Source organism: Cryptomeria japonica, chromosome 3 (genome assembly GCF_030272615.1).
Source record: "Cryptomeria japonica chromosome 3, Sugi_1.0, whole genome shotgun sequence".
In the NCBI taxonomy this organism is placed as follows: Eukaryota; Viridiplantae; Streptophyta; class Pinopsida; order Cupressales; family Cupressaceae; genus Cryptomeria; species Cryptomeria japonica.
In genome coordinates this window covers 894,425,515-894,451,452 of record NC_081407.1, presented here as the reverse complement: position 1 = coordinate 894,451,452, position 25,938 = coordinate 894,425,515, and the positions used below count along the sequence as shown (strand labels likewise).

The 25,938-nt window shown below is 39.1% G+C and overlaps 1 protein-coding gene across 2 annotated transcripts in view; it reads left to right on the top strand.

Moving 5' to 3' along the window:
* LOC131059725 (actin-related protein 3) overlaps positions 1-25,938 on the top strand; it is a 114,232-nt gene that overhangs the window by 31,670 nt on the left and 56,624 nt on the right. For both annotated transcript variants that reach the window (XM_057992751.2, XM_057992750.2), the window contains one exon: positions 4,158-4,304. In XM_057992751.2, the coding sequence (XP_057848734.2) occupies positions 4,158-4,304 (147 nt within the window). The remainder of the gene's footprint in view (positions 1-4,157; positions 4,305-25,938) is intronic.

Here is a 25,938-nt window from a genome sequence, read left to right as displayed (position 1 = left end):
ATGAGTTAGGTACATTGAATCCGGACATGCTGAGGTGGACCACACCGACTGGAGAAGTGATGACTAGGATGCCACCTCGTCTGACACTTGTAACTTGGTAGATATTCAGCTTGATGTTGTTGAGAAGCTAGCTTTAATTAATTCATCTGGAACTATCTGCTTCTTCAACGAACCCTTGCTCTAACTTCTTTCGTCTTTGGTGTGCAGGATGATTGATGCACCTTGCCTTGGAATGCTAGATTGGAAGAGGTCGCCCTTGTTGATGTTTGATCGAAGAAAGCCATCCTTGTCGATGCTAGACTGGAGGAGGTCGCCCTTGTCCTTGCTTGATCTTCTTGGAGGAGACCATCCTTGATCTGGCTTGAGTTTACAACTCCGGGATCTCCATTTGATGCCTACACAAAATATTAAAGTTAGTCTTTTGAGCATCAAACCTCAAAGCATGAAATTTAAGACCTTTCAAAGGTAAAACTTAAGATATTAATTTGAAAAAAGTCATGATAAATCAAGAACTATACATTTTCAAATTAATCATGAATGGAAATTGGATTTTCAAGACTTAGATTTTACAGAATTGTAATGGGATCACAATAAGTCTTGAATGAGATCTTAAAAAAAGTAATTCTTCATACCTTCCCTTGAGTACTTAAGTACAAAACTTTGAAAAAAATGATGAGAGAAGACCGGATTTTGATGGACAAGCTTAGATTATAGTCCTCCCTTGGATGAATTACGCCTCCTCTAGCTTGAAAAAGAATAAACTCCACTAGCCTCTTAAAAAATCTGGAAATTCGCCTTCAAATACCTTCAAAACATCTGGAAATTATCCTCCAATTTAGCAAGAAATTCGCCTCTCCAATGGCCTTCAAGATGAATTTCGCACTTAAAGGAATGATTGAATGATTTGAAATGTGAAGCAACACTCCTTAATATATAGAGCGCTCACCTTCCACTTACCCATGAGGCCGACCTAGCAAATAAAAGGTGAAATAATAAATAAAACCTCAAAAGGAGTAGGCCGACTTGTCAAATAAAGGCAAAATAATGCCTTGTGTGCTCAACTTTTAATTTTTAATTTCACAAAAATTAATTTTAAATGCCTTTATAATAGAAATTCGATTTTTTGAGGCCCAAAATTAATTTATTAAATGCCAATTTAATTAATTTTTTCAAATATTCCAAAGTTAGCAATTTGGCATCTAATGCGATTTGGAGGATATTAACGCCCAAATATGGTAAAAAATAATGAATGCCATTAACTTCGCTCTGGTCCCTTGGAGAGGGACAGGAGCGAACTCTCAATCTATGCCTTGCATTCCTCATTTTTTTGTCCAAGACTTCATCTAGGCATCTAAAATGGCATTTTTAATTGGAGCTTTGAGTTTAATTTCACTTGATTTCTAAGAGGAAAGTGCATTAGGATTTTTTTTCGCCCTGGACCCTTGGAGAGGGACAGGAGCGATTTTTCACTTTTGGTCTTGATCCTTCACCTTTTATTTGTCGATTCTCGTTGTGGGGTAAGCAATGATCCCCTTCGTCCATTCTATGCATGCTTAACTTGTTTTTGCAAGGCAAAATTGGTGTTCTAAAGATTTTCGCCCTGGTCCTCCAGTGAAGGACAGGAGCGCTTTTTGCATTTTAGGCTAGGATTATCAAGTTTTGAAGGCAAATCTTTGTTCACCACGCTTTAGAAGACCTTTTCCATCTTGCACAACCTTGCCTTAGCGTAATTTTGGAGGGAAGTTATTGGTTTTGTAAAAATCGCACTGGTCCTTCAGTGAGGGACAGGAGCGCTTTTGGGTTTTTTGCACAAATTCTTAATCCCTTCAACTTCAAATGATCCTCAAGGCGTAGAACATCATTCTCCACTCTTTTTGGAGTTTTGAAAACAAAAAAAATATTATCTCAAAATGTAAGGTAAATGGGCACATTTGGAAATTTCGCCCTGGTCCATTGGAGAGGGACAGGAGCGCTTTTGCCAATTGTCATCAAAATTTGCAACTCTTGCATCTCAATTCCTACTCGAAGCTTTTTAAACATCCTTTCAAACTTGTGCCTTGGCCTAGATTTGTCCAAAATTGGCGAGAAAGGCTAGATAACATGTTTTTCGCCCTGGTCCCTTGGAGAGGGACAGGAGCACCTTTTTACATCTTGGCATACTTCTTTGTTCTTTAAAACCCTCAATTGCGTCTAAGGCATAAAACATCATTTCTCCCTCCTATTCAAGTCAGGCTTTGCCTCAAAATCTCAAACAAAGAGGAGAATCCTGTAAAAACGCCATGGTCCTTCAGTGGGGGACAGGAGCGCTTTTTGTCTTCTAGGCCAAAGTGCTTCATCCTTCATCTCGAAATTCTTGGCTAAGGAAGATATCATCTTGTTATACGCCATGAATAAGAGTTCAAGCCCAAGAAAGGTTTAAAAATGTGTATATAAAGAAAATCGCTCTGGTCCTTCAGAGAGGGACAGGAGCGCTTTTACCTTTCTAGACAAAAAATCCATCATTTCATCGTCTTTGATCAAGTCTGGATGCTCTATCATGTTCATTGCGTCCTCCACCATGCCTTTGATGTCTCAATTTGACCAAACAAGGTCAGGAATGACTCAAATAAGCTTTTTCGCCCTGGACCCTTGGTGAGGGATAGGACCGATTCGCCTTGGACCTCCTGAGAGGGTCAGGAGCGAAATTCGCTCTGGATCCTTAGGGAAGGACAGAGTGAAATTTGACTTTTTGAACTCTCTATTAGGATAATTTTTATGGAATATAACATTTACCATATATACTTTCAGGATGTTTGAGAGTGGTTTCAGACCTCCAGGAGCTATATTGCAAAATCTAATTTTTGGAGGTTTTTCAGTTTCCAGACTTAGTCAAATTTCAGGATTAGGACATTCCAGACTTAGCTAAATTTCAGGATCAGGACATCACTCAAGCCAGACTTGCTATCCATGTGATCCCCTTGGCGACACTCAAAATGCAAAGGCTAACGGACAAAACCCTAAAAAACGTAGAAAACAAACCCTAAAAGCAAAAAGCAGGGGTCCCCATTTGCAATGGGGCGATGTGTGAAAATGTCACAACAGTTCCCTGTGGGTCCTGCGTGGCAGGATCCACAGGGAACCCAGCCGCCTAGGCAGGACTCGGGTGGGACCCAGGGTGAATCCAGGAGGACTCGGGTGAACCCAAGCCTGTGGGTTTCCAAAAACGGGGCCCACGGGTTAGAAAACAAATAAAAACAATTAAAAAACAAATTTTTTAATCTTAATATTTGTATGTTTGAACTGTGAACATATATAATTTTGATGTTTGAAGTTTGAACATATATATATATATAAAAAAATTAAAAAATATCTATATATGTATGGACGAACTCGTACCCGTACCCCCAAATTTTTTTTTTTTGCCGAATCCGCGAATCTGTACTCGAATCCGAACCTGAATCCGAACCGGAACCGGTAACTTAGACTGAGAACTAACTTAGAAACTGTCTAAAAAAACTAAAGACGACTAAATAAACTAAATGACCATAAAATAATTAATTAATTACTCTAATAGTAACAAGTACTCAGATTTTGGCTATACACCATTCTTGTATGCTAACCTGGGTCTATGCTCTATTTTTGTTGATTGTTCTGACATTTGGGCTAATTCATCCTTATATGCTAAAAGAAATCTTCTGAGTGATTATTAGTGGGTATTTTCAGGCATAGATTTATCATTTATTATTACTATTAGAACATAAAAATCTGATTCTGAGGGAACTGGGTTTATATCACGTGAATACTTTTAACTATGGATTTAAATTCCTGTACCATTTGTATCATTGCATAGTTCCTCATTTGTTGATGCTAATGTAACATGTCTTTGTTAATACTTATTTACTATAATATAGCATTTCTTTGTTAATACTTATTTACAAAGTCTTACGAACTTAACATTTTTTCTGGAATAATGTTTTTGTGATTGGAAATGAAAATATTTTGTAATTGTTTGTAAACTATGCCCTGATTAACCTGCTACAATTCCGAGGCTGTGAAGTTTTGCCATTTATTATGCAAAAGTTGCCTTACAGATCTACTTCTCTGATATTATTCGTTTTCCAACAATGTTATTCAATAGACTTTAACATTCTACTCATATTTGCTTTCTGTCTTGGCAGTGTGAAATGACTGGAGTGGTTGTTGATGCTGGAGATGGGGCCACACATGTTGTACCTGTAGCAGAGGGGTATGTGATTGGAAGCAGCATCAAGTCAATTCCTATTGCTGGAAGAGACCTAACTTCATTTGTTCAACAACTCATGCGGGTACTGAGAATCTTGAAAGTGTTGTTTTATTGTATTGTATGATCTCTAGGTAGAAGATATATGTTGAAATTCAAAAGGTACGAACTCTTAGAAATGAAATAAAAGTCCTGATTATAGCATCTTCACAGCAGATTTCCTTTTATCCCTGTGTATGCTGGCAAATTCATGCATATGCGTGGTCATATGAAAGGGGACGGCTGTATACATGCATTCCTTAGAACAACACACAGATCAGACCAAGAACTATAGATGTTGACTTCTGTTTTGAGAGCTTGTGTTTTATTCCTTTAAAACTTCACATATTTGTTCTTCATAGCCAATTTCTTTTTCTACTTGTGCATGCTGTCAAATTCATGCATAGGCATGGTCACATGAAAAGGTGAGGATTATATCTGTGTATTCCTTAGAACAACACATGCATCAAACCAATTTTTTTGACAGTATTCACTTTCCTGCTAGAGCACATTCCCATAGGAGCTGGTTATCATATCCCGAGGAAGGAAATGATTTCCACTCTTTTGGAAGTGGAAACTAGAAATCACCTCATTTCTCATTCTTGATGTTTTAAGTTTTAACAGTTATGAGATCCTGGGATGGTATTAATGTTACAAAGAAATTCTGATTAAGTATCCTTATCTTCTTCCAATCTCCTTACCAGAGATGCCTAGCTCATTTTATTTGAGAGTAAGTGATTCCCAGATGTGAGAGACTCTACGATGGTCAGCTAGACTTACCAGACTGATCATATATTTCTTTCGCAGTACCTCACCTGGTTGGCTTATCGAAATCTTATACATTCTCAACCAACATCATTGCTGATAGTGGGAGACTAGTCAGGCAGTGTACTTATATTCTTTCTGCTAAAGCCTATAGCATTCTGTCAAGATCTTGTAGGCAGTTTCTTCAATGTCAATACTAGTTGGATTTTTACATATTCCAAGGAATGAAAACCTGCTTGATAAATTTTGATTATTGGGGTTTTTGAGGCCCTGCGATGATAGTAATAATCTAAATCACCTTCACTAGAATGTTTGCTCTCTCTCTCTCTCTCTGATAACTATTTTCTGTGTAGCTAACATAATTGTATCCTCTACTTGAGTCTTAATTTTACAATCCTATACAAACCATTATGTACTGAGTATTAGATGTAAATTGAAATATGGTAGTTGATGTCTCTTTGTGAATGGTCGCTTTTGCCTTGTCTAGTCAATTGTATGGGTCATCTAGTCTAAAAAGAGGCCCCCTAGCCCTTTTTTGTCTTTATGGTCAGAGTCTCATAGAGTGTATTATACCTGGGCCTTCTAGGAGGCTATAAGTGGGACTTATCTTCATTGAGTGGTTGCTTGTCATGACTTCTAGTGCTTATCATAGTACAATAATAAGTGTTCCATGGAGTTTAAGAATGAGGGACCATGGACACAAATTTGGGGATGGTGGTGCAAATACAATATAGTACTTTAAGATTAATTATAAGAAATATACAATACATTGAAATTGCTGAATTCCAATATGATATCATATTCAAAATTTCAATGTGATGATTACATTGCAGTAGTATAGGCTAATGCTTCTATAGCCTAGTCATACTCACCAAAATGTCATGGCAAATGCCTCATCATTGGAATTGCTAGAAGTGAACCCATCTAGTTGAAACCTACATGTGTCCCCTGCCCAACATGACCTTGTGCCCTATAGGGGATGTTTCGGGGACATAGGGATTGGTAGGAAAAACTCCCATCTTGTCCCCTTTTCTTCCAAAATTGTGGAAATGTCCTTGGGACATAAAAAAATTTGTAGGGTGCACCAGAGTACATCAGGGGATGACTAGCTGCCCTTGGGATGACAAGTGGATGTCTAGATGGCCCTTGTTTGTCCTAGGGTTGGCTAGCCATTCTCTAATGTACCCAAGCAGGTTTTAGTTACTTCTAAAAAAAATTATGCCTTTTTGGTTTATGACATGCCCATCAAAGATGTACAAAAAATATAAAAATGGATGAAGATCCATATGGTTTTGAAGGTCTTCATTTAGGCTTGTTGGTGGGGACTTTGCCCCTCAAACCTGCCTTGTATGTTGTCCTTGAACCTTCTGAGGGGCATTGCCCTTAACCCCCACAAGGGGTGTTGCCCACAAACCCCGTTGTGGGAATCACCCCTAAGCCCCCCCATGAGGGGCATTACCCCTCAACTCTGTTGAGGGTGTTGCTCCCAAACCCCCAACAAACTACAATTCTGACCGTGTAATAGACCAATGGTTAATCATGATCACAAAATCTACAAAATATCTATTCCTTGTTGTAGATCTCTACATCTTCATGGTCAAAGTCATAGTCAAGGATTATCTTGTTTGATACATTGGACAACCTGTTTAGATACAATGACTGCTATAGAAAGACTTGGCATGTTACAATCATTATATTAGTGAATATGAGTTGGTAGGAAAAGCCACTTGCATAATGCAAAAATGTATCAATAATGCTCTGCATAAATAAATCATAGAACAATCCTGTCTATTAGTATCCTAGCTGAAGTCAAATCGGAACATAATCAGTTATCATATTTCTTAACCGTTCCTCTTTGTTAATGAGTTTTATAATAGAACATGAGGTCTTGAAGGCTTTAGGATAAATTCAATAATAAATCTCTCACCTCAATATACACACCAGTTAGGCACGCCTTTATTAATTTGTGCTCATACATATAGATAAAAAACATTGTAATTCCTAATCAATTACCCACTCTCACAAAGGTTATATAATGTCTTATGAATGCCTAATCAATGTTATCATATGGATATTTGAAATTTCATTATACTTTGAAAGTTTCCCTATTTATAATTGTATCCCTTGTCCTCCCTTAAAACATGGCCTTAAAAAGACATGTCCAGGAAACACATCCCCCAATCCCCTATCATCCTTGTCTCAGGAACTTGGGGGAGCATAGGTTGAAATTCCTCCAAATGGACACTAACCAACCCTACCTGCCCCTGAGACCAATCAATCTGCACTAGCTCCTCTAGATCTACATCGCATTGTGTTGCTACATAAGTGTGTTGTAGTCCAAGAGGTGCAGTGCACTATGTATAGCTATAAGCTTCTTGTTAGTGAATCGGGTACATCCATAGTTCACCATAGATTGGGTTACCCTATGCTATAGTATGCAAATTCAATGTTGCCTCTTTTGGGTAGCCCTTTAGTATGGCGAATTTCGATCCCTGATAATGAATTTTGGTGGCATCTTATGCATTATACATCTTTGTAATTGCATCCACAAAGCCTTTCTTCACCTTAGCATCTTCCACATGGACGACTTTGCTAGGCCTTTGCACATATCAGTCAAGGTTCAATGCATAGGTGGTGAAGCTCAAAGGAGTGTTGAACTTGTCCCACTTTTGTTGAATGATAGGCTGAACGTGTTTATTATAGACATGCATAGTGGGGTCTTTTGTACGATGGTCTTCATTTTGCTATCAATCATTTCATACACCTCCCCAAGGTTTGGAGCATTGGAGTCCTCATATTTGATCATTATGAAAAGTAGAACTATGATGGAGATAATTTATTTGGCATCAACCTAGAACAAGTTGCTCTAAAACAGTGCGAGACACGCAATGGATTTCAAAGAATTGATTAATAACAAAATGAGCAAGACGCTCATAAATAATACAAGAGTATTTACAAGAATAGCAAGTTTCGAATAAGAAATTGCCGAGAAGATCGTAGAAGATCTTACTAAAATAGAATATACACTATTGAGCATTAATACTAAAATTAACATTATTTTAATATTCTAATACCCTCCCTCAATGCTCAATCTATTAACTACACGTATAGACCCCCTGAATTTTACAAATTTATCAGGACCAAGGGGCTTGGTGAAGATGTCTGCTGGCTGCTCCGAGGTAGGAACATACAGCAATTGGATAGATCCGTCTTCAATCAGCTGTCGAATATAGTGACAATGAGTTTCCACATGCTTGGTTCTTTCATGGAAGATTGGATTCTTGGCGAGTTTGAGCACTCCTTGATTATCACAGAACAAGGGAGTTGGACCTGCCTGGGAGACATGCATATCCGCAAGCATTCGTCGAAGCCAAACCGCCTCACAAGATGCCTTAACTGCTCCTCGATACTCTGCTTCTGTCGAGGAGAGAGCCACTGCCTCCTGCTTCTTACTAGTCCATGTGACAACACCAGATCCCAAACTAAACACATACCCTACTGTAGATTTACGGTCATCAATAGAACCTGCCCAGTCAGAATCTGTGTAACCACTGAGTGTAGGATCAGAACTCCGAGTGTATAGAAGTCCATAATCAGGAGTGCCACTCACATAACGCAGCACACGCTTCGCTGCTATCCAATGATCAGCCTTGGGAGCTGTCATGAAGGGTGAAATGTAGCTCACTGCAAAACTGATGTTAGGTCTAGTGGCAGTAAGATAGATGAGGCTGCCCACTAGTTGCCTGAACAAAGATTCATCCACAACTGGTGAAGATGACTGAGCTGAAAGTTTGAGCCCACATCTTTCTACTAAAATCATTTACAATAAGCAAAAAGTATTTGCAACCAGTAACAGAAGATGTATTCATAGGACCACAAATATCAGCATGAAGTAATTGAAGTACCTTAGATGCGCGCCAAGACTTTCCATGTGTGAATGAAGTCTGATGCTGTTTGCCAGCTTGACAGGCGCCACATACTCCAAGATGCTGAGTCTGAATATCAGGTAACCTTGAAACAAGTCCCTCCCGAGATAGCTGAGAGAGATACTGAATGTTGAGATGTCCATATCTCTGATGCCACAAAATGTTGAGAGGAGAAACACGAGCTGCCAGAGCCACTTCAGGAGAATCACCAGTGTCAAGAAGCCTGTATAGGCCATGATCCTCTAGACCAACAGCAACAGTAAGACGAGTCTCCCGATCAATGATGGAACACTTGTGAGCACTGAACACCACATCTAGCTGAGGAGAATTCCTCATAATCTGACTGACAGAGAGCAGATTAAGTTCCATACCAGGAACATAGTACACATTCAGGAAGATGAGATTCCTGTCACCAGACTGTATCTGAACAGTGCCTCTGCCAACAACTGTATACTCCTCACCTTCGCCAAATACAACGGAATCACTGAAAGATGAGAAGTCTGTAAACCAGTCACGCCGATGAGAAAAGTGACGTGACGCACCAGAGTCTATGTACCAAGCAGAAGACCTGGCATGATCTGAAGACCTCTTAGCCATAAAGGCATAAAAGGCAAACTCCTTCTGCTCGGAATGTTCAGCAACTTGCGCCTTCTGGTGTGACCCTCCCTGCTTCTTTTGTTCAGAAGCGAGCCTCTGACGGCAATCTTTCTTCATATGGCCGTACTTGTGACAGTAATTGCACTGCACATTCTTCTTCTTGGCACCATCCTGTGTTTGAGAAGAGCCTTTCTGCTGAAAAGACTGAGAGGATTGAAATTTGCCTTTATCCTTGTGAAAGGATTGTGCTGTGAAGGCATTTTCCGAGGAGGCTGACGTAGTACCACTACCAAACTGTTGTTTTCAGCGATCCTGCTGTAGAAGTTTGGTGCACAATTCTGAAAACTTCAGGTCAACATTAGTTGTAGTAATATTGAGGGTCTCAATGAAGTGTTCATATGATTTCGGAAGACTTTTCAGAGTGATTACTACCATGTCTTCTTCCTCCATAGTCCGACCAATAGCTTCGAGCTGATCTCGAATGTCCTTAATCCTCGTGAGGTGTTCCTGTAAGGACATGCGTTCGTCCATCATAATGGAGAACAGCTGATTCTTCAGAAAGAATGCTCGGCTCTTGTCGGATGTCTCATGCAATTCCTTCAGATGCTTCCAGATGTCGAAAGCTGTCTTGCTGGAAGGAATCTGTGGTAACTGATCATCAGTCACAGAGAGTTTGAGAAGCATAACTGCCTCTCGATTGCGTTCATCAAACTTATCTTGATCTGCACCAGGTGTACCAGGATTGAGCTCTTTTCCCAAAACAAGCTGGTCAAGATGCCTATATTAAAAAATGGTCAACATATGCTGTTTCCAGATGTTGTAATTGTTGCCATTAAAGCGTTGACTGCCTTCTAACATCAGGTTGGTTAGAGAAACCATTTGCACGTTTCGCAATGCACGAAAAATGAAAAAAACTGAGAAGAGGCGCTGGCACGGAATTCAAATTTTTTGAATCCCATTGTAGAAACAAAGGCAGATTCAGGTACAAACTTCAAAAAATGAAGTACGACTGGCACAAATTTCAAGAAAAAATTTCCGGCTGACCCAGAAAAATCTGAAGACAACTCAAAAATCCTTGCGAAAAACCCAAAAGGAATCTACTGTCGGAATCTGGATCCGCTGGCTCGAAAATTGAGGCACAAAAATCGAGGCACCCAAAAAATTCTGATGACGACCCAGATGAGATCTCGAAAAACCCACCAAGAATCTGCAATTAGAAAAAAATTTCGACTGAATCTGGAGGGTCAAAACCCTAGCTGAAAATGCAGATTTCCGTCCAAAAAAGGCAGAAAAAATCTGTAGGCGGGAAAAAACCCGATCACAAATAAACCCGCACGCACAGGCACAGGAAACGAAGTCGCGCGGCCAAGGATGAAAATCGCGATTTTTTTTTTTTACACAGCAAATGCTTGCGCTTGGAAAACGCGCGAACCGAAAATCTGCGGTTTCAAAAAAAATCCGAACAGGCTGAAACAAATCCGTGATTTTGTGGAAGAAAATTCCCCAAAAAAATTCGAACAGAAAATCCTTCGATTTTGTTTTTCAAAACAATAGAACAAAAAAAAATTCACACTAAATTTTTTTTGCTTTGAAAAAATTTCAAATTTTTAAGGAACCAGGCTCTGATACCATAAAACAGTGCGAGATACGCAATGGATTTCAAATAATTGATTAATAACAGAATGAGCAAGACGCTCATAAATAATACAAGAGTATTTACAAGAATAGCAAGTTTCTAATAAGAAACTGCTGAGAAGATCGTAGAAGATCTTACTAAAATAGAATATACACTATTGAGCATTAATACTAAAATTAACATTATTTTAATATTCTAATATGCTCTTCACCACTTCCTTCTCCCTCTTTATTTGTCTTGACTTGGACTTAGCCCATTGATTCCATTCCCATGTCATCACCATTAGTTGCAAGGCTTCTTGAAACTCAATAATCCTCTCTAAGGGAATGGAGAATGAGGTATATCTTATCTCGATCGGCCTGAGCAATTCCTTTTAGAAGAAGGTTCAAAATAATGCACGTGATGAATGGTGGTTTTAGGTAAACATTTGCATCACACGATTACTACTTGTTTTGTTGGTGTGAATAAGGTTTTGGACCTAGTAAAGGTCTTGTAGTTTTCGGCCACCTGCGCAGGGGTCCGAATGTACTTTTGCAGACTTGGTACCTGTTGTGACCTTTTCACACATCGCCCCATTGCTAACGGGGAGCCCTTCTTTTCCATCTTCCTGCGTTGTTAGGTTAGGGTTTTGGCTGGTTAGTGGGCAATTTTGTGTTTCCCGTGCCCGAGTCTCGGAGTTTTGATCATGCCTAGTGCCATCTAGGGTTTTTGAAGTGTTATGATCAAGTTGCAAAAGATGATATTTTTAATGATCCTAAGTTTTGCTAAGTGTTAGACCTATTGAACGTTAACGTGTTTTTAAACACGCGCATCAATGATTTTAAAGTGCCAAGGTATTCACATACCTTTTGGAGTTGTTTTCTCACTCCTAAGGTAATATTTAAGTTGGTTTCGCACTTTATTCCAATATTTTCCTAGCATTTCGCTCATATTTTTGGAAAATTAGTATAAGTCCAGTCAAATTTAAAGTCGCTGAGTGATTTTGAGTGGTTAAAATCTAAGTCACAAGGTTCGAATTCGAATTCGAATTCGACAGCCATGAAATTCGGATGAAATTCGACAAGGGAAAAATTCGAAAAAAAATTCGGATAAAATTCGCCTTCTATAATTTTGTTTATTTTTAAATATATGTATACTTCTAATAAATTATCAGAATAGCGACCCTTGTTGGAGAAAATCCGAGGGCGACCCAGCAGTTGCAGACACCCATGACCCAATAGATACAAAGCATATACAAAGAATACCCACGACCAGCTGAGTTGTGTTTAGAGGCGGATAGCAGTGCTTTATAGAGGAAATTCGATTAAATTCGATTTTTTTTATAGAAGTTTGAAATTCGATTAAATTCGAACCTCATCCATGAAAATCGCCGTATCCTGTGACTTAGGTTAAAATGATAAAATCCTAAGGGAAATCCTTATTCCAAGGGTTAAAGGGTCAAAATCCATGCTAGAGGTGTTTTTCCCCTCACATTCCAGACTACCCAACCCATTCCCCCACTCAAAATCCATACTACACATGGGTTTCCCCTGGAATCCATACTGGCCACTAATTTCCCCCACTGTTTATCCACACCTGGAGCGATTTTCCATTGGAAATGCTAATTTTATCCTAGGACTAACTTCCAGCTTCGTACAGGTGCGATGTCAAAATCAGGATTCAAGGAAAGGAAAGATCTGTTGAAGACTGGATTTTATCTAGAGTTTAAGATTTCATCCAGATGGAAGGAGATCATTGATACCAACATGCATTTCTTGGACTTTGACCAGATGCAACGTCGGATGTTCGGATCCAGAGATCAGGTTCCTTCTCCAGCATATGTGAATATTATGAAGAGTGGCATTTTCCATGCCGCTGGGTTTCCACAATCCATACAGTGCAGTGAGTTGATCCTGGAGTGTGCACGATGTTACGATCCGCTCACAAGAATGATCAAGAGTCCTAAGGGCGTTGTCATCGCCTACCTTGCTGAGGATGCCATTGCTGAGGTGTTCGGAATTCCACGCGGAACAGACATGAAGGATGTGACCAAGGAGGATTATGCAGACAAATACACGAAGAAGATGGGTGTATGCAAGAATTTAATTAATAAAGAGTGGATGATTGAACCTAGGAATCATCATTCCAAGACTCCCAAGACACTTTTGTGCGTAGATTTTAAGGAGGAATATAGTGATTTGATATTCCTACTCAACAGAGTGATGGGAATGCCGCAGGGAGCAATATTTCATGGATGGATGTTCTACTTCATCCAGGATTGTCTTAGAGGAACACTAGTGAATTGGTCCAGGATCATAAGCGACAATCTGGATTTCCAGCTGAGGAATGTAGAGCGGTCCAAGTCATTTGTCATGACTTCCTACCTGGCGTACCTGCTTGCACGATTCGTTTCATACAGAGGATTAATATGCAAAGGTGAAGTCGGGAATGGGCAAGGACAATTTAACAGTTATGAATGCTACCCCTAGCTGAGTATGCACAGAATTGAAGACTACAAGAGAGCGAATGATGCATTCACTATGTACATCACACGAATGCTGCAGGGCGGAATCCACAGAAGATTGTCCAAGGAGGCAACAGAGTTAATAGAAAAATATGGATCGTGGTATATACAGTTTCCCACTTTCACATACCTTAGGATTCATGGGTTTCAATCTGAACCTTACAGACTTCCTAGGTATCCTATTGATAGAATGATATTGTTGGAAGTGGTAAGACAACTTCTGGAGTTCGATGTTATCCAGAGAGAGAAGCACAGGACAGGAATGACATTCCCTATTTCAGTTGGGAAGACGTCAGAGGTCTGCCAATCCGCCATAGCTGCCAGCACTGCAGGTGAGGAGATTGCATTCTACAGATTTGCTACCTACAAGAAAAGAGAAAGATTCGATCCAGACAAGAAGGTCGGAAGGATCAAAGGAGAGAAGTTCACTCATAAGGTTGACATAGAGGATTATTGGGCTAACTTGATGGACAAACAAGCAGTGAAGAGAAGAATGTGGTCCAGAATGTCAGTGGATTTCACGAGGAAGTGTGGACTTTTCCTCATCCCTGATCAGGTATTAGATGATAGAGATCATACACACCCACATTATGAGAATGAAATGAAGAAGGCAATCCTATTGCCAAATTGGTCAGAGTCAGAAGAGACTGACCTGAATGTATTGATGAGAGAAGTCTTGAATTTCTCCCGCACATGGGTAGATATGTAGATGAACAGATTAGTTGACACTGGTGTTCCCTTCACTTATGAAAGGATGAAGCCGGAAGAGTCTACTTCCGAGGATGATCAGAGGACTGTCAGTGATGTCAGAATTCATGCAGACGAAGAGAGTCAAGCTCCCAAGAGAAGGAAGAACATGCCTGGAGAAGTCAAGGCTAGAGGGAAGAAGATTGAGGATGTGAAGAAAAAACAAAAGAGAATCATTCCTCCACTTATCATTCCTTCACCCCCTCCCAGTGTCTCATCAATCGAAGTGATTGAAGTAACAGAACAGAATAAGGAGACTCAGCAGTGTTCCAACACAGTGATACTACCAGAGAATATTCATTTCTTCCTTGCCACAGCAACATCTGCACCTCCTGATGAGAATAATGATTAGCCGGAATCCCCTATTGTCCTTTTGGAAGTTAGCTTGGGAAATGAAGTATATGATTGGACTAAGGATAATCCTGATGATAATGAGGATGTTATCTCGGCATTGAAAGAACTGGATCGAGAAGTATGTCTTGATGATGGTACGGAAATGGCCGCTATTCCTGAATGGTTGAGGAGAAGCATGGAGAAAAGTAAACAAATGATAGAGGTACACCCTATTGATGATTTTGATGACTACCTAGCTAGGAGTGCTAAGAAGAAGGAGCCCAAGAGAGCGGAGATTTTGTCGCACATAGCTAGAGATGAGACAGGAATGCGGATTGCGCAGATTGCTGTTCCTAGAGCCAGCGTGATAGCGGACACTGCTACTCCCATGGATTTCCAGATCACTTCAGTCGCCCTTGGTCATCCATCCGCAAGGCAAGAATTCCAGGAGATTGGTGACAACCTCCAAGCAATCAATGCAAAGTTAGACACAACGATTGTGGAGAATGAAAGCTACAGAGAAGAAAATATTAGACTCAGAGAGTATATTGCAGGGACAAGGCGTGGAGATCCCACCCTTATTTCTCCTATTGCAGTTGACCATGGAATACATTCACATTGCGAGGTAGCGAGAGGTACACACTCTGAGGTGGAAAAGTGGATTGAGAGCACAAGAAAGCAGGCAGATGATTTCCTTACTCAGTTTGTCCAAGCATATGATAAGACAACAACGCTTGCATTTAAAATCCAGTATTTGGAGGGAGTTTGGGAAGAATTCCGGCCTATCCAAGAGAAGACTATTCCACGCCTCCTGGCATTGAAGAAGGTTCCTAATTCCACCTTGGTCAGCGAGAACATTGTGCACAGTGGAGACAGATACGATTTCCATGGCTGGTATTGTGCACTAGCCTTGAAGAAATCAGCTTATGAGAACGCCCAATCGAGTTGTATGGAGATGGAAGGATTAATTCAGGACATTCAGATGAAGATCCTTGCCTCGATTGAGGAATTATTGGGTGTTGATGTTAGTGATGCTAGTGGTTTACACTTAGATGAATTAAGAGACAAGATGAAATTTATGTATTTTTGCCAGTTAGACTCTTTGAAGAAGAGTCAGATTGATGACTTGGTCTCTTTGTTGATTCATGTTCATAATTCGCAGAAGCTCATGCCTGAATGGGAGAACACTTTGAATGCTTGCTCGGATTCATTGGATGTGATTGGTTTACAGTAGGTTATCTTGCCTAGCATTTCCATGGAGGAGTTAGATTCAGTATTGGCTAGATTCTTGGAGTATGCTAGGAGAGAGAGAGATGCAGGAAGGAATCTTCTAGAAGATTCCCTATATGATGACTAGGTATCTTTTCATTGGGCCATATGTTGGTGGCGCCATTTTTGATGTAACCCTAATTAGGGCAATTCTAGGGTTTTGTTGGCATGATCACGGTCGTTGATCTTAGATCAATCTGGGCCATCCATTTTTGTAAGAGACTCTATATATGCCCCTTTGTCTCTCATTTGTAAGAGAGTTTTTGTAGAATTGTTGGTATATGCTACAGCTATTTGAATCCTAATCATTGTTCAATTGTTGGTGATTTTGCTCTTCAAGTGTTGTATTTGCATTCATGGTTCTCAATTCCTCCAAGTTAGATTAGAATTTATTTTCATGTATGTTAGATTGAGTGGAAGATTTGTTGAATTCATTTGTGTGGAATCCTTAATCCATACCACTAGCCTCTTTCTGCTGGTAAGTGCGCCTTCTGTGGTCAACTAGAGTTTGAGTAAGCATAACTTCAACTATTATGCGTCCGTTGACAAGCATCAACTTGGAGGGTGTCTTCGTTTGATGGTGATAGTCTGAAAATCATTAAGTATACCTTAGATGATTGCACTAAGCTTGTATCAATACCTGATTGTGAGACCTTGCCTGGTTTGATTCCACTAAATCCATTCACCATTTCCCTACATTCCTAGTCTTAGAATAGATTTCCTGAACACTATCCTTTTTCCCCCTTTTTTAGTAAGAAGTAAATCCAGAGCCTTATTGATAAATCTTAAGTTGTCAGCACACCTATTCCGCATCATTCATGATAATCCAAACATTTGCGTAAGTCCCCAAGTGAAACACAGCAATTCACATCAACCACTGAACTTACCCACTCATCAAGACCTGACATGTAGAAACCTTGGAATCATTTTAGTTGATCTCATTCTTAGCATCTGAGGTGATTTTGTTCAAGAGAGGGTAAATTACTTTGGTAATTTATTCTGTATTGTTATGTGCATAAAAAACACATCAACAATACCCTCTTCCATCCATGCATCCACAGTCTTTGTTGGCCCATTTGGTTGGTGCATTAATCTCCTTGGCAGGGCCTGCACCATAGGTTAACGCATGTATTTGTTGGTTGGTCAGGCATTTTTTAGGGTGGTTTAATTGCATGTGTGCTCCATATATTTTGTTGGCAGGGTTCTAATATTGTGTTGACTTTGTTGCTTAGCGCATTGGGCATTAGTGCCTAAGCACTCCACTTTCCCTACGATCAAGTGCCAAGTGTTAATCTTCACCGCCAAGCTCCGCCCAAGTGGTTTGCCAAGTTTTTCACTCAGGATGCTGGCCTTCGCCAAGCGCTCTACTTGGCCTCCACCTTCCCTTTGCTCCGTCGTCGCCACTTGCGGCGGTGCTCTTTTTTGTACCTAAAACTGGCCTGGTCACATTTGTGGCCACATTTAAGTCCTCAAAGCCCCCAAATAGCCTTTTTTTTTTCCAAAAGACCATAACTTTTGCAAATAGAGGCAAAATTTTTTAAACAAAATTACTTTCGAAAAGTTGGCTCTCAATTTTTCGTCGGTACAAGTATTTTTCCGAAATTTTTCTGTTTTGTTGCATTTTTTTCAGGTTGAAGCTAGATCTTCCTTATTCACCTCTGAGCTCATAAATTTTTGTTTTAAACTTCAATATCTGTGATTCTTTTGTCATTAGGAAGGTATTCAGGAGCACTACAGTTCTGTACATGCACTTTTTGGTGTTTGTTTTCTAGAATTTCAGAATTTTAATTTGAAGTTGATTTGATATTTTGGGATATATTTTTGTAAATTTGCAAAATAAGTGTCAATTTTTCCTGAACAAAGGGGTTAATTGCTTGTATTGTGAGGGGTAATATGCTGTTCTTCTATTGTACTCTTTGATTTTATCATGGATTTGCCAAAAGTTGTACTTCTAACTCCATATAGCAATCACGAGTGGAAATCACAAATGGAGGTTTTGTTGTTGAAATTGAAGTTGCATAGAATCACATTTGGCATAGATCTACAACCCCAAGGTGCTACAGAAAAGAGGAAATGGTTTGATAGAACGAAGGAAGCTGTTGGTACTCTTATTTTGTCCATTTCTCTTGATCTTAGATACAATGTTGTATCTTGTAAAACTCCTAATCAAATTTGGACTACCTTATAGAGTCTCTTTGGTAAGCCAGATAGGATAAGGAAATTTAATTTGGAGAATGAACTACTGAGTCTTAATCCTTTTAATTTTGATAATATTTAGGACTTATTCACAAAGCTCAATTCTTTTAGATTGCAATTGACTGATTGTGGGGTTGCTAAAGAGGATGGGCATTTGATTCTTTCTATTCTTGCTAAGTTAGCTCCTGATTATAAAATGTTCATTTCTGCATTTTATGCTACTATGGATGCCCTAGGCAATGCACACAAAATGCCGTCGCTTGATGGATTTGCAACTCAGGTCACAAGGGAACAAGCCAAGTTGGCACACATGGGCACATTGAAGTCTATAAAGGCTCAAGCTCTTCTTGCAAAAGATCCAAATCCAAAGGCTTCAATGGGCAAAGGTAAAAAGCAGAATAAGGATCCTAAGTCTAATGAGCAAGCTAAGGATCATCCTTCACAATACACCCTTGAGTCCACATCCTCTTCTAAGGAGGAATCATCTAAAAAGAAGTTGAAATGTGCTTATTCTAAAAGGCTAGGACATGATGAACATAGGTGTTATGATAAGAAGATTGATTAGCTCACACACCTTCAAAAGAACAATATCATGTTTCCCTCATCAATGTTTTCTTCTAAAGCATCACAACCCATAGCAACTTCAACAACACAGTCAGGTTCCACAAGAGCTTCACATGGGTTTGATAAAATGAAAGGTAAAACACTCTTGGCCTCTACAATTCTTGAACATGGGAGATGGCTTCTTGATTCAGGTTCATCTCATCATATGGCATGTTGTAAGGAAATATTTTCTTTTTTGAGCGTTGCAATTCACCTAATATATGGATGGGTAACATATACTTGAAGGTTTGTGGGAAAGGTTCTACTGACATGGGAGAGAGAACTTTTAATGATGTACTTTGTGTTCCTTGTTTATCAAATCGCTCATAGTGGACAAGGTAAATCAGTTGAGTTCACTCCTGATTATGTTTACGTGAGGCACTTAGAGACTAGGGAGATCATTGCTACAAGGATAGTTGATCATTCATCCCAATTGTATTTGTTTTCTCATTTTGCTTTTGATGATGATAGTGTTCCTTTGACTGATGCACACACCCTTTCAACAAGGGTTAGTCATGTTTGTGAGGAGAAGTTTGGTCACTTGAATCTTGGTATTCTAGAGATGAACATTGAGCTTCCTACTCCACCTCCTACCTCTTCAGCTTTCAATGCTTCTCTTTAATAGGTTGATCATAGTGTTTCAGATTTTGCTTTGTGGGATGAATATTTGACAGGGATTTCAGACTTATTTGTGGAGTCTCATATTGTAGATTTGGGAGACACACTTGAGGGGCTTTCTCTCTTTGATGATAGTTTTAGTGTTAATGTTAGAACCAAAAACATAAGACACAGAAATCTGAAACTTAGAAAATCTCACAAGAACAAGATACACAAAATTTATCCTGGGAAAACCCTCCACCTGAGGGTGAAAAACCCAGCCACACAAAAACTATTTTATTGAATGCACAAATTGTGTACAGAACTTTAAGAGATCAAATCCTCACACACAGATGATCTCAGCTGAACATAATAATTATATCAGAGGACTGAAGATGATGCAAGGTCACAATAGCAAAGTCTTGAGCTTTTCATCAATAATCATCAAATACATCAGAATATCGATCACATTAAACTTCACATCCCTCGACATATATATAATGCAGAACACGACCCAATATAGCTCACGAAGAAGAAAGACAGAAGGCCAAACACCAAAAGAAGACGTCAGTTACACAACCGACATACACAAAGAGCCAAAGAACTTCAATGGATGAAATTGACGATGGAATAAACACTGCCAGCACATACACAATACGTTGACAAAATACTTCCAGCTAATCAGCGAACAAGAAATAAGGAACAACAAAACGGTAAGACAACCATCAGAGAAATAAATAAAATATCCTGAAGCGTATGCAAACATTAACACTCCCTCTTAGCAAAGGAGATATTATTATCTGATTTTCAAGTCATGGAGTCTCTCAACATGACAAACACAATGGCTACACCCATATGTGTAAAAAACAACATTTTATCACGGATTCTCTCAACGTGATAGCATCATGGATTCGCTCAACATGATGTTCACCATGCTACTCCCATGAGTGAAATAAACACAAGCTCTCATCACGGAGTCACTCAATATGATGTTGTCATGGAGTCTCTCAACATGACATCCACCATGGCTACCCCCAAAGGGTGGAACAAGGGCTTTCACCTCAAACTTCTCTAGCAGAGAAGAATGCATTAACAAGGGCTTGCACCTCAAATTTCTCCATCACAAAGAAAAATGCATTACAAGGGCTTTCACCTCAAATTTCTCCATCACAGAGAAAAATGCATTAACAAAATCTTCATGATGATGTGGCTCCTTGATATCAACCTTCTGACCTCCTCGTCCAAGGTTCCCTCTAATGAAATGACAGGCTCCTTTTGAAGCTAGATGTCAGGCTCCCTCTGAAGCTGAAATGTGAGGCTCCCTTTGAAGCTGAAAAGACCACGATCCTGGGACCTAGAACATTTGTAGCCTTCACCTCTTTATTGCTGGTTCCCATTGAGTTAGTCTTGTAGTTGAGTCTTATCTTCTCATAAGACTCCTCTAGCACTGTTCTTTATATCACAAATCTTTTGGTATGCATTAAGGTCTGCTCAAATACACCACGTACTGAGTGTTCTCTCCTTTGAACAAGACAGAGATTGTAGACAATAGCAATGACAACAATGTATTAAGTGATCACAGCAAATTCAAGCTGATAGGATGCAAATGCCAGATAAGAGCAACGACATAGAGAAGCCATGATCTTGTCCTTCCAAAACAATAAAGTGGACCTCACACGATGCGATACCCTTAGATTAGTCGCATTACATAGATCCCGTCGTGTTTTGCAGGGCTGCTCAAGAAATCCAAAATAGGCAGAAATGAAGTCGCAGCTTAGAGAATAACACCAAACAATAAACAAGCAACCATCCCAGAATCCTAAGGCCTCCTGTGAGGGAGAGGGCCTCAGACTCGCTCTGATACCATGTTAATGTTAGAACCAGAAACATAAGACACAAAAATCGGAAACTTAGAAAATCTCACAAGAACAAGATACACAAAATTTATCCTGGGAAAACCCTCCACCTGAGGGTGAAAAACCCAGCCACACAAAAAATATTTTATTAAATGCACAAATTGTGTACAGAACTTAAGAGATCAAATCTCCACACACAGATGATCTCAGCTGAACATAATAATTATATCAAAAGACTGAAGATGATGCAAGGTCACAGCAGAAAAGTCCAGAGCTTTTCATCAATAATCATCAAATACATCAGAATATCGATCACATTAAACTTCACATCCCTCGGCATAGATAACACATAACACGACCCGATATAGCTCACAAAGAAGAAAGATGGAAGGCCAAACACGAAAAGAAGATGTCAGTTACACAACCGACATACACAAAGAGCCAAAGAACTTCAACGGATGAAATCCACGATGGAATAAACGTTGCCAACGCATACACAATACAGAGACAAAATACTCCAGCTAATCACCGAACAAGAAATAAGGAACAACAAAACGGAAAGACAACCATCAGAGAAATAAATAAAATCTCCTGAAGCGTACGCAAACATTAACATTCAGCATAACTGTGCTCCCATCTTCATTGCCTTTGGAGATTGACATTCATGAGTTTCCTCCTCTTGATTTGTCATGTTTCTTGGTTGATTTTGATCATGATTATGTTGTGGCTTATTCAAGCTCGGAGACTCCTACCCAGCTTTCAAAGACACATTTGGAGACTTCTCCTTTCAGTTGGACATGGAGTGGCTTTTTTATCATCTTATGGATTTGTTTCTTCCTAAGGGAAGGTGTGGTGCTTGTAGGCATTGGACTATGTTTTGTCTTCAAGTGCTCACCATTTTTGTGAGACATTGTACATTTTGGGGGGGCTATGTAGTCTCTCTATTTCCTTCCTATGTGGGATCATTGATTGTAATTTCATAATGGACGTAGTCCTTGTGGGGTACCATCGAGTGCTCCACGCATAATCATTTTTTTGTATCTTTTCTCTTTTGGAGAGGAGTTTTGTCCCAACGGGTTTGCTCCTTTCTTTGTTTGTGAGAGAAACATAGAACTCAAGGCCACTGGCATACAAGAATTTGCTAATGCCATGATCAACTTCTTCTTTTTGTACGTTGTTGCCATTAGTTTGGGAGATGACTTGTCACCTTATGTTTTGCAATATATCCTAATGCTTTGGATGTAAAAAGAGGAACTTGTGTGTGTGCCTATTAGGAAGTGCCACTATTGGGAGGTGGTGTCATGCTCCTCCCTGCCACCAAACAATTTTGTATCTCCCTCCTTTGTTTCAATGTCAATTTTTTACACATCTCAACACCTTTTCCTAAGAGTTGAAGGATATATGCATTTAATCTAGTAATACCACCATGGAATTCCAAGCCACAAAATTTGCATTTCCATAGCTGCATTCCCCCTAAACTGATAGGTTTGTTAATTTGTATCTTGCTAGCAAATTGTGTTTTGGGAGCCTTTGATTTAAGTGAACCTTTGCAAAATCTTCTAATACTTGCAAGAGCAATCGAAATGAGAAGCATTCTTCCATTGAACTAGCTTCCTTGTTCCCCCCTCATGCAAGTTCTTAGTTGATGTTGCATTTCAATATTAGGGTTTTGAACCTCCTCATTGTCTTATGTGCTATTAAAACTTGTAGTGACACAAGGATTCTCCTTTTAATTTTCTTAAGGTCACACACAACATAGAAGTAGAAGATACACAAAAATTGGAATCCTTGTTCTTTCAACCTTTGCCAATTGAAGATTTTACTTTTTTCCCCCTTAGTTAGTTGAAGTGCAGAAACAAATGATACACAAAAGACGGAATCCTGATATGGCTATTAGTCTATTTGAGTAGTAGATCTAAAAGTCTAAACTAAAATATTTAACTAAATATTAATTACTTACAATTAAACATTTGAACTTTGAAATGAAAGAGAACTCTTGATCTTCAATGTTTCATTGACCTTTAGTTTTCTTACATTAGATTGCACAAGATGCAGAAGCAAATGATATACAATTGTCAAATGAAAATCAGAAAATCAACTATGCCTTTTATTAAGTTAATGATTATACAAACAAACATCTAAAATATAAATTTCAGAACTAAAAACTCTAAACAAAGCTTAAATCCTCTAAAACAACAATTATACAACCCTAAGAACAACATTTAATAATTTGTAAAACGTATGAATAATTTTCATATATGAACATTGAATATTAAATTTGAAAACGAGAAAACCAGCATTTTATGATTTTAATTCTTTAAAATTTGATTTAAAATAAAAAATTCGGCAGTGCGATTTATTATTTGACATAAATATTTTTCTTTTTAATATTTGAACGTTGAAATATTTTAATAATCCCATTTTAATGTTAAAAGAAAATAAAAAAAAAACCAAAGAACGTTGAATAACACTCAAACAAAGATTTGAGTTTTAATTTGTGAAGTCTTACTTTGCAGGCTTGATGTATGCTTCGAGTTCAAATGATTGATGGATAAGATGATTAAGTCTGTAATGTCCCCACTTTGGAATAGAATTTAATAATAAATAATAATAATAGTATTAAAATAGAAAAGAATAAAACAAAATTTAAATTAAAATATAAAATAATATAATTTTTTTTTTTTTAATATATAAGTGCTATCAAGTAGGGGGGTAGCGCCCTATATTAATATGAAACAGATTACATCGAGATAACCAAACAAGCCTCTAAACCAAAACACCCAGGAGGCCACATAGGACATATTGTAAACTTTACATGACACATAACAATATTACAACAGTGACAAAATAGTGGCGACATGAGAACCAAGCATCACCACCCTCTTCACACTTCCCTCTGACAGCCACCCCAAATCGTGATTCATCAATCTAGCAAAGGGGCTGAAATTATTATTCACCACCCGACCCTATAAACCTCCCATGCTTCATTCATAAACTCCTCCCACCTAGCCCGCAATTCTGCTTCATCCGGATCTTCCTCTTCATCAACATCAGACAGGAACTTCGCAGGGTTGAAAAACAGACCCAAGACACTTGCCCATTCCTCCTCGACATCCATCAAAGCATTCGCCACAAAATCTGCATCCACCGCTCTAACAAAGCCATCCACCTTCTCAATACATGCCTCTTTCGACGGCAGAATGTCCACCAATAGACACAGTATCATCTCGTAAAAACCATCGCACCAGTGTCACTCAGTGTTAAGAGTATTTTCAACAATGGAAATTCCACTTCGATGTCAAATAGCCTATCACGCTGCTGCTCCAGCGATTCTTCCCAGCACATACAACTTAAACCAAAATGATGCACCATTTTTAGCACCCGAGCAAGCCAAAACACAAGCGTTGCATCGCACACTCGCCTCAGCATCTATATAATCACACAGTCGGCCGACCCCCGAAGAAAGTTTCCCAATCAATGGCGAATCTGGAAGTTGACAGACCTCAAACACTATGTGCAATCGTGGCAAAACTAATACCATATTGCCTATCCTCGATGCACACTGCCTATCTCAGACAAGATCTCTGTTATCCGATTCCATTCCAGATCTTATAAAATAATATAATTAAATATAATTAAAATTTAATTAAGTTAATGAATGGTCAAAAGACATGGAAGGAAAAGTTGTGACTCCCTCAAACAGGGGATATAAAAGGGAGAAGAGAACCTCATTTTGAGAAGAGGGATAATTTGGGAATCAGAAGTGCAAATCTGATTTAAATAAGTGCAGATCTGATGCAGAAGTAATGAAGAGTTGTACTCTTTCAAAGGGTGCTAATGGTGAAATGGTGTCTCTTGCCAAAGGGCATCCATAGTGAAGAGGTGTGACCTCTCCCTCACATTGAGAGATATAAAGGAAAGGAGTCAAAAGCGTCTAGTGACAGGATCATCGATCCGATCAGATCAGAACTATTATTAAGTTATAGGAATAGGCAGCCTCTTAGTAGGGGACATTACAAAGTCTTCCTCTTGGTCTTTCTCAATACAAATGACAAATTGTTGTTGATGATTTCGTAGATAGTGGGCTAGCCTATTTTTAGTTTTTTTAAGGGTGTGGAGTGTGGGTGAGGCCCATTAGCACTTTAAGTTCAGGGCTAGGTCTTTAGATTTTTATTTTATTTAAATGACCTTATGCATTAGCAGAATGTGGGGATTTCCTGGCATCTCCAAGACAGTTGAGGGATACCTATGCATCCCTTGGTTGTCCCTGGGATTTTGGGCGTCCATCTAACATCTCCAGCAGAGGGAGATGTCTTAGGGTTGTCCCTTGCTTCTGCATGGATGTCTTGGGGATGGCCTTATCTGTTGTTGGCTGTTAAGGGATGGATGTTACATTTCTATCCCCTAGTTGCATAGATGTACCTGTCACCGAAACTTTTTTTTTGGGGGGGAGTTGGGAGATGACGCGTTCCCATGGCATCTGATAATAATTCTACTCATTGACATGATTTTTTCTTGATGTAAATGTGCTTATTGTTGTGAATACTTTGTTCTCTCATCGTTAACAACACCATTGAGCTTGGAATTTGGAACTAGGAAAGTGTTGAACAATAACTCATTATAATAAATATATTCTCAAACTGGCTGTACAA